Source organism: Lichenostomus cassidix, chromosome 27 (assembly GCF_008360975.1).
Source record: "Lichenostomus cassidix isolate B80296 chromosome 27, HeHo_3.0, whole genome shotgun sequence".
NCBI classification, from domain to species: Eukaryota; Metazoa; Chordata; class Aves; order Passeriformes; family Meliphagidae; genus Lichenostomus; species Lichenostomus cassidix.
This window is the reverse complement of record NC_139507.1, coordinates 5868630-5884432: the sequence shown is the minus strand read 5'-3', so window position 1 is coordinate 5884432 and position 15803 is coordinate 5868630. Positions and strand designations below refer to the sequence as shown.

General features: G+C 47.5%; 2 protein-coding genes across 3 annotated transcripts; one reads left to right on the top strand and one right to left on the bottom strand.

Annotated features, from left to right (window-relative positions):
* Positions 1–400: 400 nt before the first annotated feature.
* LOC146426803 (E3 ubiquitin-protein ligase RNF113A-like) lies at positions 401–4636 on the top strand. Its single transcript, XM_085039919.1, has 10 exons — positions 401–527; positions 935–1011; positions 1128–1232; positions 1456–1563; positions 1702–1811; positions 2000–2106; positions 2607–2696; positions 3344–3437; positions 3933–4039; positions 4506–4636. Exons 1-10 carry the CDS (start codon positions 425–427, stop codon positions 4583–4585), a joined length of 981 nt encoding a protein of 326 aa, XP_084896045.1. The 5' UTR covers positions 401–424; the 3' UTR covers positions 4586–4636.
* A 328-nt stretch (positions 4637–4964) lies between these two features.
* STRADA (STE20 related adaptor alpha) lies at positions 4965–15625 on the bottom strand. 2 transcript variants are annotated; one of them, XM_085039916.1, is made up of 13 exons: positions 15530–15624; positions 15037–15116; positions 13994–14051; positions 13045–13073; positions 9837–9939; positions 9226–9347; positions 9003–9111; positions 8765–8888; positions 8142–8313; positions 7810–7914; positions 7408–7649; positions 6705–6747; positions 4965–6400 (listed from the first exon to the last, which is right to left on the bottom strand). In XM_085039916.1, exons 2-13 carry the CDS (start codon positions 15070–15072, stop codon positions 6248–6250), a joined length of 1296 nt encoding a protein of 431 aa, XP_084896042.1. In that variant the 5' UTR covers positions 15073–15116; positions 15530–15624; the 3' UTR covers positions 4965–6247. The 2 variants fall into 2 exon arrangements, with proteins under 2 accessions (XP_084896042.1, XP_084896043.1); XM_085039917.1 differs by having other exon boundaries at positions 6323–6460; positions 15530–15625.
* Between the last annotated feature and the right edge of the window lie 178 nt (positions 15626–15803).

Genomic DNA, 15803 nt, shown 5'->3' with positions numbered 1-15803 from the left:
TGCGACTGTTAATGACGGGGCAGTAGTAGAGCTTATGTGAGAGTAGACCTTGATGGTGGAACTTCACAGTGCCTTCTGCCTGGGCGCACACCTGCACACACACGTTCACATACATGTACACGTGTGATCATAGATATATATGCATGTTTGCATTCATGGCCACATACATGCACACACGTGTTAGCACACATGTGCACGCATGTTCACATACATGAGCGCGCACACCTACATGTATGTTCACATACGTGCTCTCACATGTGCACATACATGTACACGCATGTTCACAGACCCTCACACACACATGCCCGCACTCCCACCCCGGGCCAGCCCGCGGCGCTGAGTCCTCCACGCCCGCAGGGGGCGCTGCCCGCGCTGCCTGCCCGCTCCTGCGCCGCTCTATCCACCGCCGCAGTATCTGTGGCACATGATGGCGGAAGAGAGCAGCGTCTGCAGCTTTGTGTTCAAGAAGCGGGTCCGAGCCGCGGGCAGTGGCCGGCGAAAACGGCCCGGCAGCGACCAGGAGCGGGGTGAGGGCTGGAGGTACTCGGGAGGTGCGGGGAGCGGAGCTGGTGCGGCACGGTGGAATGGAGAGGCGAGGGAGGGCCTGGTGCAGCCCCAGCGCGCTGCCCACACGGGGGCGCTCGGCTGCCCTCCCCAGCCCCTGTCGTGTGGCGCAGGGCGTGAGGGATCCCTGTAGATGTGTCAGAGGGGACTTAGGCTGGATGATAGAAGGTTCTTCCCCTCGAGGGTGGTCGGACACTGACCAGGCTCCCCAGGGAATGGTCACAGCCCCAAGGCTGCCAGAGCTCCAGGAGCGTTTGGACAGCGCTCTCAGGGTGGGATTGTTGGATCTCCCGTGGGATTCCCCAGCCCGTCCCGGGCAGGGGCTCCCTCAGGCCTGGGTCATGCCCCTCACGCCAGGCTTTCCCCGCAGAGAGCAGTGGGGAGGAGGGTAGCACCGTGGTGCGGAAGGAGCGGCGACGGGACACCCCCAACCCCATGATTCAGAAGGTAAGGGAGCACCGAGGGAGCACCTGCGCCATCCAGGTGTGCCTGCAGTGGCCTGCCAGGCTCAGGCAGGACAGTACTGGAGCCTTTCTCCCCCATCCCTACTGTCCCCTCCTCAGACCCGGCGCTGCACGAGGGAGCGGCCAGACTATGCACCTAGCAGCAGCGATGACGAGGATCCTGCCAAGGAGATTGGGGTCACCTACAAATCGACCAGGTCGGCGGTAAGGACGGGCAGCAGGGGGCCTGGGGTGTCAGCTGGAGTGGGGCTGGGGATCCCTTTCCTCACAGACAGAATTTGCCACTCTAAACATGAGACTGGACATTCCTTGTTATTAATGCACCTCCCTGTCCCCTCTTAATAGCCAAGCACCTTGTGCTGGGTTCATTCCCACATGACATTCTGTGTTCTCTCCACTCTTGTCACAAGTTTTCCTCACTTTTCAGAAACCTGTTGGCCCAGAAGACATGGGAGCTACAGCAGTGTATGAACTGGATACAGAGAAGGAGAAGGATGCCCAGGCCATCTTTGAGCGCAGTCAGAAAATCCAGGAGGTGAGTCAGCCTTGCTCATTAGGAGCTCATGTTCTGCAGCAGGAGGGCCTGTGCTTTACTCATCCCCTTCTGCAAGTCAAGAAAAGTTAGAGTCTCTTCTTCCCTAGAAGTCTGAGTTACCTCTTCTTACTTTCCTAGGAGCTGAGAGGAAAGGAAGATGATAAAATTTACCGTGGCATTAACAACTACCAGAAGTATGTGAAGCCCAAGGACACATCAATGGGCAATGCCTTTTCAGGAATGGTCAGGTGGGTTGGGATGAGTTTTGGGGACTACAGAGGAGCTCAGGCACCATCCCAAGGGCACGTGTTTGGGGCTTGAACTCTGCTGTCACTGCCAGTTTCTGCCTGTCTGACAAGTCTGGTGTCTGGTTCTTGCCAGGGCTCTGCTCCAGGGCTGCTGTGCAGCCAGGCTGAGTCCTCTGCCTCCCTTTCAGGAAAGGCCCCATTCGTGCTCCGGAGCACTTGAGGGCCACAGTGCGCTGGGACTACCAGCCTGACATCTGCAAGGACTACAAAGAGACTGGGTTCTGCGGCTTCGGGGGTGAGTGCATCGTGTCTGCAGCTCAGCACCAGCTGTGCAAAGGGATCCAGTCCAGCTGTGACCCCCCGTGTGTGTGGTGCTGAGGCTGAGTCACAGACACTTCTGTGCAGAGCTGTTTATGTATGGTTCTTGTCATTGCTGCTGGCCCTTCTAAAATTAGTGATTATAGGAGTCCTGGGAGGGACCCCTGGGATGTTTCAGTGACCCACATTCTTACAGGTACTGTGTCCACTGAGACCATGTGAGGTCAGGAAAACAGGGTTTTCCTGTTCCTTATCCCACTTCCCATGTGAATAACTATTGAAACTGTCCCTGTGGCACAGAGAGGATGATCCTCCCAGCCTGGCAGCACTGTACCTGCTCCAGGAGCTTGGTGCTGCCCTGGAGGAGCAATCAGATTTCTCCTGCTGGGCAAAGCTCAGGCTGCCCCAGAATGAGGTGTCCTGGTAACACTGCCCATGCAGCCTTGTTCTTATTTCCTCTTTCTTTGTGCTGCTCAGACAGCTGCAAATTCCTGCATGACCGCTCGGACTACAAACATGGCTGGCAGATTGAACAGGAGCTGGACGAAGGTCGCTATGGCGTCAACGGTACGACACCTCTCTGCTCTCACAGGACTCTGTTCCAAAGCTGTGGAACTCCTGCTGCAGCTTAGGGCCAATAACCACTGAGCAATGCTGAGCAAACCTGCTGCTTTCAGACAACCCCTAGCTCCCCCAGGGAGGATGGTTTCCCCTGGCTCTCTGTTTTGTGGGTCCCAGCTGTGAGCTGTGGGCAGCTGGGGACATGAGACCATCTGTCCCCTGACACTCAGGAGGTGGGATGTCATTTGTCATTCAGTGTCTGTAGCTGTGGCCCAAGGTTCACGAGCAGTGCTGTGCCAATGGGGGAAAAGGGTGTTATCTGTTCAGCTGGGCCAGAGCTTGGTGGCAGCTCGTTTGGAAGAAAGTCTAGAAAACAGGAGGGAGCTGGAGGATGTTTCTCTTTATAGCAGTGGGTGGGTGAAGTAGAAAAGAATTTTCTCATGAGATGAGCAACAGGCCTGCTGGCTCATTAGCCCTAATTATAGCACAGTCCTACACGTGTTACTGACATCAGCAACACCCAGATGCCAGAGCTCCATTGTTTCCAGCAGATTGAATCCCACCTGCTGTGCTCTCCCCTTATTTATTATTTCATGCTACACATGGGCTGGACTGGCCTCTCACTCCGCTCTGGTTCACTTTCTCTTTTGCAGATGATGAAAACTATGAGGTGAGCAGCGATGAGGAAGACATGCCTTTCAAATGCTTCATCTGCAGAGGTTCCTTCAAGAACCCCGTGGTCACCAAGTAAGTAGTGGTTTGGCATGAGAAGCCACATGTCTGCTGTCAATCCAGCTCACAAGTCATTCATTCACTGTTGAGGCAATGACAAACCCAGCCCACAGGCTGTGAGTGGAACCTGCTTGTTGTCTGCCATGGCTCTCTGGTGGGTGGGGGAATCCTGTGAGTCAGGGAGTCTCATAGCTGCAGCTGGAGCATCCCCTTGGAAGGGATCTCAGGCCCTTATTCGAGCACTTACTTAGATTGCCACAGATAGTGCCTCATCTTTCCCCCTTAACCTTAAGGTTTTGTTTTCATGTCCCCATCCCTGGAGGTGTCCAAGGAACAACTGGACGTGGCACTCAGTGCTCTGGTCTGGGTGACAGAGTGATGTTCAATGGTTGGACTCAATCTTGGAGGTCCTTTCCAACCTTGATGTTCCTGTGACCAACAGTCAGTAGTTTGACTCCAGGACAGAGTGATTGTGTCCGGCAATTTGCAGTGACCTCTGTCTCCTTACAGGTGTCGGCACTACTTCTGTGAGAGCTGTGCCCTCCAGCACTACCGCAAATCCCAGCGCTGCTATGTGTGTGACAAGCAAACCAACGGGGTCTTCAACCCTGCAAAAGGTAATGGGCAGCTGTGGGAGAGGGAGCTTCCAGGGGAGCACCTGGAGCAGCAAAGGCACCAGCCTTTGGACCTTCTTAGTGCTGGGCCTGGCTCTGAGCTGGAGTTCACACCCTTCGCTGCCAGCAGAGCTCAGTTAGTGTCAGGAAATATTAAAATCTTGGATGCAAAATGAGCATCTGTGCTTGCCCAGGAGGGGAACCTGGGGAGTAACTACTGGAGAGGGAAGGGGGATGTGGCATGGGAGCAGAGGCAGCACCTTGTATGGTCAGTAGTGCACTGAGGGAGTAACTAACAGCTCCTGCCTGGACTCAGTTAACAGGGATAGCTCCAAGCTGAGCCTCTGTAGGCAATGGAATTTTTGGTAGCTGCACCCTGGTGCTGGGTGTTCACAGGACCTGAGCCCTGGCTCTGGGACGGAACAGCCCCGGCACCCAGAGCCTCATTCTGCCTGTTCCTGTTTTTCAGAGCTCATTGCAAAATTGGAAAAACACAAAGGGGAAGAAGAAGAGGAGCAGCAGTCAGACCACGAAGACGATCTGCAGTAGCAGAGCACCATTTTGTATATAACTGAATAAAGCTTTTGTAGGAGAAAAGAAGCTCAGAGCTGTAGCCAGGGGTTGTGTATCCAACCAGCAGCTACTAAACAGTGTCCACCTGTGCTGGACTCCATCTTTGCTGCCCTGTGGGAGCACAAGGCAGGACAGGTGAGACTCAAAGAGCTGTGGCTGAGTAGAGCCATTGGCAGCCCCCAGAACCTCTAAGTGCATCTGGGGAAGGAGGGTAAATGTGCAGTTATTTCCTAATTTGCTGCTTCTGACCATGGTGCTGCTGTTTCACTCCTAACAATGAGGGAAAAGCAAGCATGCACAGCCAGCCTGTGTCACCATCTGTGATTCACTCCATCATCCTGCACAAACAGCAGACTTAAAAAACAACTTCAGAAATATTTTATTTGTTTCGGAAAAAAACTAGAGTAACAAACTTTATCCGGGTTCAAGTACGGTTTATAAACTCAAGGACCTGTTGCCAGCACCACTACTCCCATCAACTGCACCTACATAAGGATTCTCAGTGCTTCAGTAAAGAGTAGACGACCTCCAGCACCCATGGTCCTTGGAAAAGTAAAACTAAAAGCCTTAAATACACCTCCAAAAAAACCAAACACCGTGGAATGGGGGAGAGCTGCCACAGCAGCAGGGCAGAGTCACACAGCCATGAATCGGGGAGCCACGTGAGCAGCTTTTACCTGTCAGTCAGTGAGGGAAGGCAGAACAGCAATGGTAATGGAAAGGTTAAAGTTCAATTCTGTACAGGAGTAGTGAGCAAGAGGATCAGCATGAAATCAATTTACTTTTCCTCTGTGCCAGGGTAAGTCACTGAGAACAGGCAGGTAAGAGTGTTTCATGCTGTGAAACCAGCCCAGCTAACGTGAAGTTCAGCTGGAAGGGGATAAAGCTGGTATGTTGTACAGGCATCCACACTGCTCTGATGACCCAGGAAGCTGGAAGGGGAGGCTGGAAGGCCCTGTCTGACCTGGAGCTCAGAGTGCTCAACATTTAGTGAGAAGTCTTCAAAAGCCCTCTCCAGACTGGAAAAATCCAGTGCTGCAGAGGAATGCTCAATGCAGCAGGAGTGCCTGGAACAGCACCAGGTTGTCTTTGATCTCCCATTTTCCATCAGAAAGCAGTAACTAAGAATATAATTCCTTTTTACTCCCACCATTAAAACTTGCCCTGTGACAACACTGTTATAGGAACCTGACTAGTTCTAAGAGAATGCCCAGAACTAAGAGCTGCCCACCTCCCCTCAACTCTAAGGCACCCTTAAAAGAGAAAGAACCAAAGAGGGCAGGGACATGCAGCCTCAACTGTGATATGAGGAAGCCAGTGATTTTTAGAAACACATAAATAGAGATCATAACTACATAGACTCACTCAACCCCCTTGAGTGCTCTACCAGTGCTCAGCTGCAAGAACGGGGGCTCTGGGCACTGCACCATCTGGAATACTCCACAGCTCCTTGGGTTGATCCTTTTCCAGCTGAGGTCTGTCAGTTTGTATCCTGGCTACTTCTTAAGTAAACAAGCAGTTGAAGTTCCTTCCCAAGGACCTGTAAACTCTTCTGTAACATTCATCAGCTTTTATGAACAGGACCAATAAGTTACAATATTCAGGAAACTCCTCCAGAATGTGGTGTAGTCCATTTTTCTAGAATTCCCAGTCATCCACATCCAGCTGCTCCAGATTTGATACCAACCCAAAGATGCCACTGGGATCCTGGGGCAGTGTCCCTTCCAAATTGGTGATGGGGGTGACGGGGCGCAGAAGTTCAGGGAGTGCTTCGGAAGCACGGCGCTTGATCTGCACAGGAAGGACAGAATGAGCAAATGGAGCTGCTCAAGTGCTGCTGCACAGCCAGCACTGCAGTCAGGAACAAGAGGCAGAAAATGCACAAGTCACCCTTTGGTCTCGTTAAGGAGCAGGTTAGAACTGCCTCGCCCCAGAACTCAACAGCCTGTGGGGGAAGAGCTGTTGTGGCTCCCAGGACAGGCAGGCTTAATCCTTCAGATCACAGAAAATTCAGCAACTCAACATCCCCACCCTCACAGCAAGACAACTACAGCAAAACCACCATGCTTTCCCTGTAGATAAATTAGTTCCTTACCTGCTTAAAAAAGGGGTGGCCGAGCAAAGTGCCTGCACTTGGCCTGTGGGAGGGAGGTAGAATGAGGGAAGTACACAAGAAAATGAGTCAGTGCTTGAAGTCAGGTAGTGGGAATAAGAAAAGACATAGTCCTTCCTGCCTCTCCCATTTCTCAGCTATCTCCCTTTTTTGAGCAGTACCACTGTTTATTAAGCATTTACTATCATGTAATATTTTATGCAAGGAGTTCAACCTCCTTCTTCTAACCTTTAAGTTACATACTTGCAACCCCCACATCTGGCCAAGGATAGTTCCTGAGCTGTGGGGCACCCCTGAAAAGTCTGTCATGGCTACAGACTGACCTCACTACAAAGAAAAATGCAGCTTTGATCACTTCCCATCGTTGCTCTCTGCTGGCTGAAGAGCAGTGATGGGAACTGGGTAAACACAGTCTCACAGGGGCCAGAAACTCAAGTTGTTTATTTTCTTGATGCGGAGCACCACTCATCTGTCAAGGAAGGCTGCAAAGGAATTTTTCAGGCTCTCATATAAGAAGTACTCCAAGTGTTAACATTGCTCATTTTACACACTGGACTGCTCTCCTCAACAGATGGGGCACATCCTCACTCCACTACACTCTCGGAAAGAAATCTCTGCTGACTCCCATAGTTTAACCAGCCCTGGAATAGCACAGGTGGGAAGAGCAGCTTTCACCTGGCTTTACCTGAAATCAGGGTTCCTCTGGAGGCACTGCTCCACAAAGTTATGGAAGTAGGTGGAGAAGGTGCGGAGATAGGGGTGCAGGGCTGGCTCCCCGTTGGCTGCACGCACATTGCTCATTGCTGTGCTCTCCCCCATCCCGTAGTTTGCACTGGAACGGGAGGTCTTCATAGTCAGCTCGTCAGCAGGAATTGTGGTTGTGTCTAGCAGGCAGGGAACAGTTCCATTCAGCTTTTCCAAGAGCATCTGGAAGAGCAGGGGCACAAGCATCATCACGCCAGTAAGCAATAGTTAAGGTTTCCCATTTGATATAGGCAGTACACCCTCCTGTGTGCTCACATCCCAGTTCAGCACAGCAGTTCCATGTGCCAGGATGAAGGATCAGAAAGGAGCTTGCAAACCTTACCTGAGTAGAAGGCATGTCTTTAAATGGGACATGTCCATTTGCCAGCTCACAGGCCGTTATCCCCACACTGTAAATGTCAGATTTTGCATCGTAACCCTGCAGATTCTACATGAAAAGAAAAATCAGCTTCAGGGACTGCATTCATCTCTTTCCCCTTGCTAGGGGTCACCGGTTTTAAGAACAGAGAAAAGGAATAGACCTCACTACAAGAAAGCAACTCTGCAGGTTCTCTTGTGTCTCCTACCCTACACCCCCTGAACCTGCCCTAAGAGCTCAGAAAATTATACAGATACAACACATCACTAAACACAAGCAGTTTCTTTTAAACACACCTGCTGCAAAACCTCAGGACTGAGCCAAGGCAGCACTTTGATGCTGTATTTGGGGAAGTCATGAACAACTTTGAGTCGCTGCCCATGGTTGATCATGCTCAGGTTACTCCGCAGGCCAGAGAGGTACACCTTCCCATCGACAGAGATCAGGATATGGCTGGCTTTAACACTCCTGAAGAAAAAAGGGAAAAACAGTCAGGTTTCCTGGCCTTTACTGAACAGCTCAATGCATAGCACAATACTTGATCAGCTTCCTACCAGGAGGCTGAGAACCCTAACAACCATCTTTGGATGCTGGGCAAGATCAATTAACAGGATTCTATTCACCCCTTTTCCAAGTTCCCAAAGAATGTTTCTGTGGCAAGAAGAAATGCAGGTCTAAATGTTATGGATTGTGATTTCAGATATACAGTGGTCTTTGGGTAAGTTTGCTCCACAATGACACTTTCATGCAGCTTAGTAAAATCAGTGATATCATTTCCTGTGAGTATCAAACTGATTTGCTCTAACAGCAAAGTAATACAAAACTTAATGTGTATTCACATTCATTCTCTGCTCTACTCTGAGTAGTATTTCCAAGAACTTCCAGCAGAAGAAAAACAGATCAATGCGGTTTTTAATACCTATGTACATAGCCCATATGGTGGATGTAGTCAAGTGCTTTCAAGACACCTTGGAGGATATAAGCAATGGCCAATTCAGTCATCCCATCCGTAAAATGGGTACAGATTAAATCTTTTGCAGAACCTAAAAAGAAACACAACACCACCTGTCAGAACAAAAGCCCCAAGGACACTTCAGCTTTCCAATTTCATTTCACAGAATATAATGGTCAGAGAAAGATATCCCCTCTCCACTTACCATAAGCCATGAAAGAAGTCACTACCCACAGCTCATTGTCAGCTATGAAAGTCGCTTTGTACGGCACGATGTTAGGGTGGTTGAAGAGCTTGGAAACATGAAGTTCGCCCTAAAATAAAAGATATTTTGATTAAATATAGGAAATGCAGAAACATGACTGCAGTATTGATAAGCACTGCTCTTGGTCTGTCCTCTTCTAAACCTGCATGATGATTGGTGTTACCTGCAAGAATGTGACCATTTCGTTTGTGCAGGCCTCCAAGTTCACTCTTCTAACTGTGACATACTCTCCTGTGGGTTTATACCTGGCCAGGTTCACAACCATCAAGTCTTCAAAGCCTCTGCCTGAAAAAGAAAGCACTGAAGATTCAGTAATACTTCTGGAAGCACTGTGGAGAACTCCTCTGTCCCCTGACCTTCAATAATCTTCACCCTCACACACTACTTTTGGCCTCGTAAAAAAGAGTAATTGCTCCATCAGACACCACCCTTGGCATGTATCCCACTGAGAGGAATCCTCCTAGCCAGTATAATTATCCTGTCCTTCAAATTCAGGACTGAGGCAGAAATAAAGTGATTAGGAGCACCAAGGACAGGTGTCAGGCTGTTTCTGCTGACTGTACAGCACACCCAGCATCATTACCCCACCACATGCCCCACCCAGGTGCAAACCTTTAAGACTGCCATCTCATTTTTTATTCAAATTATTTTAAAATCAAAGATGACAGGTATCCAATATCAAAAATAAGCAATCAATCAAGAAAAGGCCAACAAATCTGCAGAAATTATTTTCTTTACAAAGCAGACTCTGATCACCCAGTTCTCCAGAATTACCTATGATAGTGAGCAACTCATAGCAGCTGCTGTCTGGTAGGAAGTTGCTCATGGTGTCCCTTTTAGGGGTAGAAGCTATCGACTCGGAGCTCGCCTCATTTGTCTGAGGAAAAAAATGAAGTCAGGTCAAAGGAAACAAAGATCACCTGCTGGAAAAATCATCTGCGCCTTGTATTATCATACACTTCAAAATAATAGGAATACAGAAGGGGATTTAACTGCTGTCAAAATAATTTTAAACAGTCATTTATCAATTAAAATTCAGGAGATGCCTCATTTCAGAAGATCCAGACATCTGTGTTACAAAACACGTAACAAGTAGGTTGTTAATCACTGTAAGCTAGAATTTATTCAGGAATATTTGGATAAAGCCAATTATCCTCCAGGACAGCCTACATACTGCTTTACAGTAACTGCCTTTCTCTTATAATTACAAACTTCTGTCCACCATCCTGTTGCCTAAGCAAGAGCCAAAGGGAAGCTGTTCACAGCCCTTCTCTGCACCCTGGCAGATGCTGGGGCTCCTGGTTTTCAGCTGCTCACCTGGGATAAGCCCAGCACAACTAAAACTGCTTAGCTGAATGGTACAAGTGATGAAGAAAATCAGACACACGTGAAAAGAGAAGCTCCAAATGAAAGCAAAAACTGCAAAGCATTAGTGCTTATAAAAAAAAAGGGAAAGAAAAGCACCCCCACACCGCACAGGGAAGCAGCATTCCCAAGCCTGTCAGCTTTCCCTCACTCCATCTGACATAAAGCTCTCTGCCTTATTTACATACACAGAAATCTTCCCCAGCAGGATTTTGCAGATGATAAACTTCAATGTTCTTGCAAGTTTTTTTATACCTTCCAACTCCTTCAAATTTCCAAAGTCATAAGGAGAGCATTCTAACGGGGATTAAAATTTATTTGGCGTTTAAAACCATCTTTAGTTACCTCAAATTTCCAGCACATTAACTTCTCCTGGCATTTGGAACGCTAGCTCAATTTTTCCACCTCATTCTTCATCAACTGCAAATGCCCTTTATCTGACCTTTTCTCATGGTACATGAAGCAGAAAAGGTTTGTCCCTTTTCCTACCATGACAGCAAACTCCCTTTTTTATTTCCGTCACTGAAAGATGGAAACACAGTGACAGCTGAAAAACCAGGAACTTGCTGTTCTACTCTCAGCCCAGGGTAAATGCAGTGCAAAGAGCACAGATAGGAGTTTGCTGTAAATTACCTCTGGGTGCCTAAGTGTACTTTGGGAGTAAATCAGAGCCACACCTCCCAAGTTCCACCTTTTCAACTGGCTTTGAACAGCACACTGCCTACCTTTAAAATAGGTCTATTAAGGGAAAAGGAAAAAATTAAGATTTGTGGCGGTACGGTATAATTTCAGCTCAAACAACTCAATCCCACTTCAGCATAGCTAAAATCCCTGGGATCAGCATTCCCAAATCCTTTCTTTTAGTGAACACTACAGTACTGTTCCTTGGCTCAGAACAGGCAACAACTTTACATTCAAGATTTCAAACTTCTGCTAAAGAGGCCTGTCAATTCTGATCTTAATTGTATCATTCATTACTTCTTCCAGCAATTTCACACAGTCCTGTCAACTGCAAGATTGCCAGAAGAGACACACAGGCAGATGGAAACCTCTGAAGCAGAAAGGCACCACCAAGGAGATGGAAGCAGGAGGCTGGGAAGCAGTTATGGAGCAGTGACAGCTGGTGAGACACTGAGCAATATGTAAGTGGTTTGCTGTATTAAAGTCCACTCCAGATAGAGCATAAGCCAACAAAACAGATGCAAAGAATTAAAGAAATTTAATCTTATTAATGGTGTAGGCTGTACAGTAATGGAAAAATACTATGAATTCCCTACTGAAAAGTCTTCCAATATGAGGTCTTCACTCACCTCTCCTCATGTTAGCAGTGACCAATAACAGAGTTAACGCAAAAGGAGCTCAACCAGAAATTCATCAACATCATAAAACGGTTTAAAAAAAGAAAGTTAAACTGAAACATCATTTATGAGATACTGCAAAAAAGCTCCTCAGTGGTTTCACACAGGACAATTTTTGGTGTATGGTCAAAAGCAGCTGCAAAATGAAGTCCCATAGGACCAGTTTTATGGCATGACATTTACTTAGAGCTGGCTTTCAGCTCAGGAACCCAGTTTTATTTGAGATAGACTGAAAGAAAATTAATCTTTGAAACGCAAATAATGTTATAATTGCCATAATACAATCAGTTATGTGATGCTTGCAAGGATCAGCATTTGCCAAATGACATTCATCTGAGTTAGGAAGAGGGAATATCAGTTTTGTTCTGCTGTCTTCCTCTCCACCTCCTCATTCCCTCACTTCAGCATAAGCAACAAAATTTTTCCTCCCAAACCTCTCCCCAAATTATTTACTTTTCTCTACAGCCCTGGTGGAAAAAATATTATTTTATTTAGATGTAAAAAGATCAAAATGAGAATCAGCAAAAGTGTCCAAACCCCAAGTAAACCCTTTAACAAAACCAAAACAGATACTAATCTCAGTTTGCTTCCAGCCAAGCATGTCTAACACTCAGCAATTTAAAAAAGGTGTGAATTTACTGATTTTATACAAAACATTCCATATACATCTCCTATTTTGAGATTTTTTGTGCCCATAAATTAGACACTGCCACAAAAATCAATCATACAGTTATGATCAAATCACACTTAATTAATGTTTGCAATTAGTTTAAACTAGAGCAACACCTGCTCACAGCAGTGTTTCACTATGGTGTGGGGAGGTGGGGAATCATTTATCCTAAGATACTCTATTGTAAGTTGTGACATTTTATGAGTTATGTGCTCATTATGAACCAGACAGTGAGCAATCAGCTGCAGAACAAACACTTTTCAGAAGTCTCATAAAACTAAACTCTTTCTTCATTCTCTGAAGGTCCAGAACTAAATCAACTCAAAAAGAGATCCTTGAGGGGCTAGGGGAAGGGGAATGACAAAAAAAATACAAATCCAAGAGATTAGGTTCAGATTTTTGAGTTATCACGTATAGTTTGAAAACCACACACCAAAATCTCCACTCCAGGGTGAAACCTGTTTCCACACTTGTAGAGCTAAATATAGAGATGAGATATATAACTAAGATAAAAAGAAAAACCAAACTTCCACAAGGAATAATCTCCATGCAATGAACCACAGCACCACAGCCTGCACAAGTCACTTACTTTTCTCCGAGAGTCACCCGGAGGCTGCTCTGGAGTAAAGAAATTAATTGTTCACCACGTTGTGTTCAACAGATACCCATTAAAATATAGTTGGAAAACTAAGTAAATAACCTTAGATGACGCTTTTTGATACCAAATATACATGATTTTTTGTTTTATACAAAGACATTTAATTTACACACAAAATTGCAGCACTAATCATATTGCAGTATATGTATGGGATCAGAGAGATTCAAACAGTGCTACTGTTCGTATATTTGACATAAATGTAAGGTGACAATTTTTTCTTACTGTAACTCTAAATATTAACATTGTCATGTCCTTGCTTATTGCAGAGGGCTTGGACTTGATGATCTTTAAAGGTCCCTTCCAAGCTGAACAATTCTATGATTATAAACACATTCAAAAATGACCCTCAAATACAGAAGAAATTATCTAATATTATTCAAAGTAGTAAAAACTCTTTTACTCCACCTGGAAGCTCAAGATCTAGACATGTATCCTATGCTCTGTTTGTCTTCCAGGTCATTGATGAGGAATTCTGCATCCTAGTGGACAACTTTGGTATGCAGAATCAGAGCATAAACCCATCAGCTCCTGCTCCTGGGGAGCCATCAGCAGTTTCAAAATCTATTCTTACTTGGAAAATTGTAATTAACCTTTCCAACCCCCAAATCCATCTTTTGCACAGGAAAAAAAAAGGTTATGCTAAGAAATACAGAACTAAAATAGAACTGTTATCAACATGGAAATGATTTCCAAATAATTTGCTAGATCTTGGATACTTCCACGTTAAATTTCTGCACTTAGCCAGCTTGAATACCCTGATTTACAATAGGATTTAATAATCTCTTTTAATGTTAAGATACATCTTTACTACCAAATTACCAAGCTTTACAGCTAAAATAAAACATTTCTAGCAGCGTCACTTAACGAGAAGAAAACTTACCTCCAAACAGCTCGAACTCTCTTAACCCCTCAACAATGAATTTCTCAGACACCCACCGCTGAAAGAGATAAAAATTCTCCACATAATCAGTTATTCCATCTAGAGAAAAGTTTATTTTCCCCCTTCCCCACACAAAAAAAAAAACACCAAACCACTTTCAATGATTCTACGGTGGTCTGAAATTGATTTGCTGCATCGTCAGCGACATCCTTACTTTGGACAAGGATATTCCCTTTTTGAGACAGTGACATGAACCCAGCAACCACACAGGTGCTGCTGTTATTCCCCATCAGCATGCACTTGCAATAAAGTTAATATCATTTTAAATCATTCAAACAAGTTTTTATACATGCACATACAGCAAAAATGAGCAGCCTGCTACAACCCCCCTCAGACAGCCAGATTGAACAGGCAATTTTAAGCTTGCAGAGTGTTGATCATGAAGTTAAATAATCAATCACTAACACTCCCATAGCAGAATTTTCTACTTAGCAAAATAATTTCATAAACAGCTGATGTTGTTTAGTGCAAGGGAAGCCGGTCTAGAAAGCACCAATGAGCCCTTAGGTGATGCTGACTCTAAACTTGTAGGTAAGAATACCATATGAAAGCAATAAAAGTGGTTCTGTTGCAGGAAATGTCCTCATTTTAAATAGCAAAATCAAGCAAAGCTGCTGTGTTTAGCTTTGCAAGCAAAGTGAAGTGAAGGAAGAAAACCCATAAATTGTGACACAGGTGAGGAGGCTACTTCGTAAAGAAAGGCTGAAAACAGCCAGCATTATGGCCCTTTTTCTTCACTGCAAAGCCCATTGCAGCCCCTCTGCACCGCACCCCAAGAAGATACACGTGTATGTGCGAGCAATAAACGCTTCAGTGCAGGGTTTTTAACCAGCGCTGGTTGCACACCGAGCCACGTCCTGTAACCAACCCTCTAATCAGTTTTCCTGTGCCCTCACGGTGCTCTCCAGGCCCGGCCAGCCTGCACAAGCGCAAGGCTCGTTCTACCGAGACGCGAGGGAAGCTGGAAGGTCTTGAACACTCACCCTAATGCGCTCGGGTTTACTTACAAGGAAAGACATGGATCCGCCGCTGTGGAATACACGCAGCAGACAGGGTGGGACACCTGCGGGCACAGGGGCGCGTCAGCCCCTCAGCGACAACCGCTCGCCGCCCTCACCCCGACACCCGCAGGTCCCTCACCTACCCGCGGCCCGGCAGAGCCTCAGGGGAGCAGCAACTCCGCTAAGCACCACCCGCTGCTCCCACAAAGCACCAACACCCCCGAACTTCCCCCAGGCCCGGCAGTCCCAGGAAGGGCCCAGGAGAGCGGTAACGTCGGCAAGCACTGCCCGGAGCCCCCCAGAGCAGCGACGCCCTCAGACCGCCTCGGGACCCCTGCCCCGCCTGCCCCCGCGGTGTCCCGCAGAGCCCTGCCCGCCCCGCCTGCCCCCGCGGTGTCCCGCAGAGCCCTGCCCGCCCCGCCTGTCCCCGCGGTGTCCCGCAGAGCCCTGCCCGCCCCCCCGGCCCCTCACGGACCCCTCAGGCTGCGGCCGCCGCTCACCGGCCTGACTCTGCGCGTGACGTCACGCGCAGACACGTGACCCGCGGGCGCGCTCGCGTGACGTCACGGCGGAAGCTCCCGCGAGCAGCCGGCGCCATGTTGTGTCCCTCAGGGCCCAAGGGGCTGCAGCAGCAACTGCTGCGCTTTGGCCACGTCAGCCGCCACAGCGCGGCCGGGGCAGGGGCTGGAAAGAGGCCCAGTTAAAAAGGAGCTAGGGCTGCTGGTTGAAAGGCACCCGAAAGTGAGCCC

Bases quoted from the DNA above. Each gene is read 5' to 3' on its own strand.
- STRADA (XM_085039916.1), bottom strand. From the start codon at position 15,072: ATGTCTTTCCTTGTAAGTAAACCCGAGCGCATTAGG. The intron at 13,074-13,993 runs GTAAGTTTTCTT...TCTTTACTCCAG, and splicing joins AGAGTTCGAGCTGTTTGGAG to AGCAGCCTCCGGGTGACTCT. The intron at 9,112-9,225 runs GTAACACCAATC...CTTTTATTTTAG, and splicing joins AAATGGTCACATTCTTGCAG to GGCGAACTTCATGTTTCCAA.
- LOC146426803 (XM_085039919.1), top strand. From the start codon at position 425: ATGATGGCGGAAGAGAGCAGCGTCTGCAGCTTTGTGTTCAAGAAGCGG. The intron at 1,012-1,127 runs GTAAGGGAGCAC...TCCCCTCCTCAG, and splicing joins CCAACCCCATGATTCAGAAG to ACCCGGCGCTGCACGAGGGA. The intron at 2,697-3,343 runs GTACGACACCTC...TCTCTTTTGCAG, and splicing joins AGGTCGCTATGGCGTCAACG to ATGATGAAAACTATGAGGTG.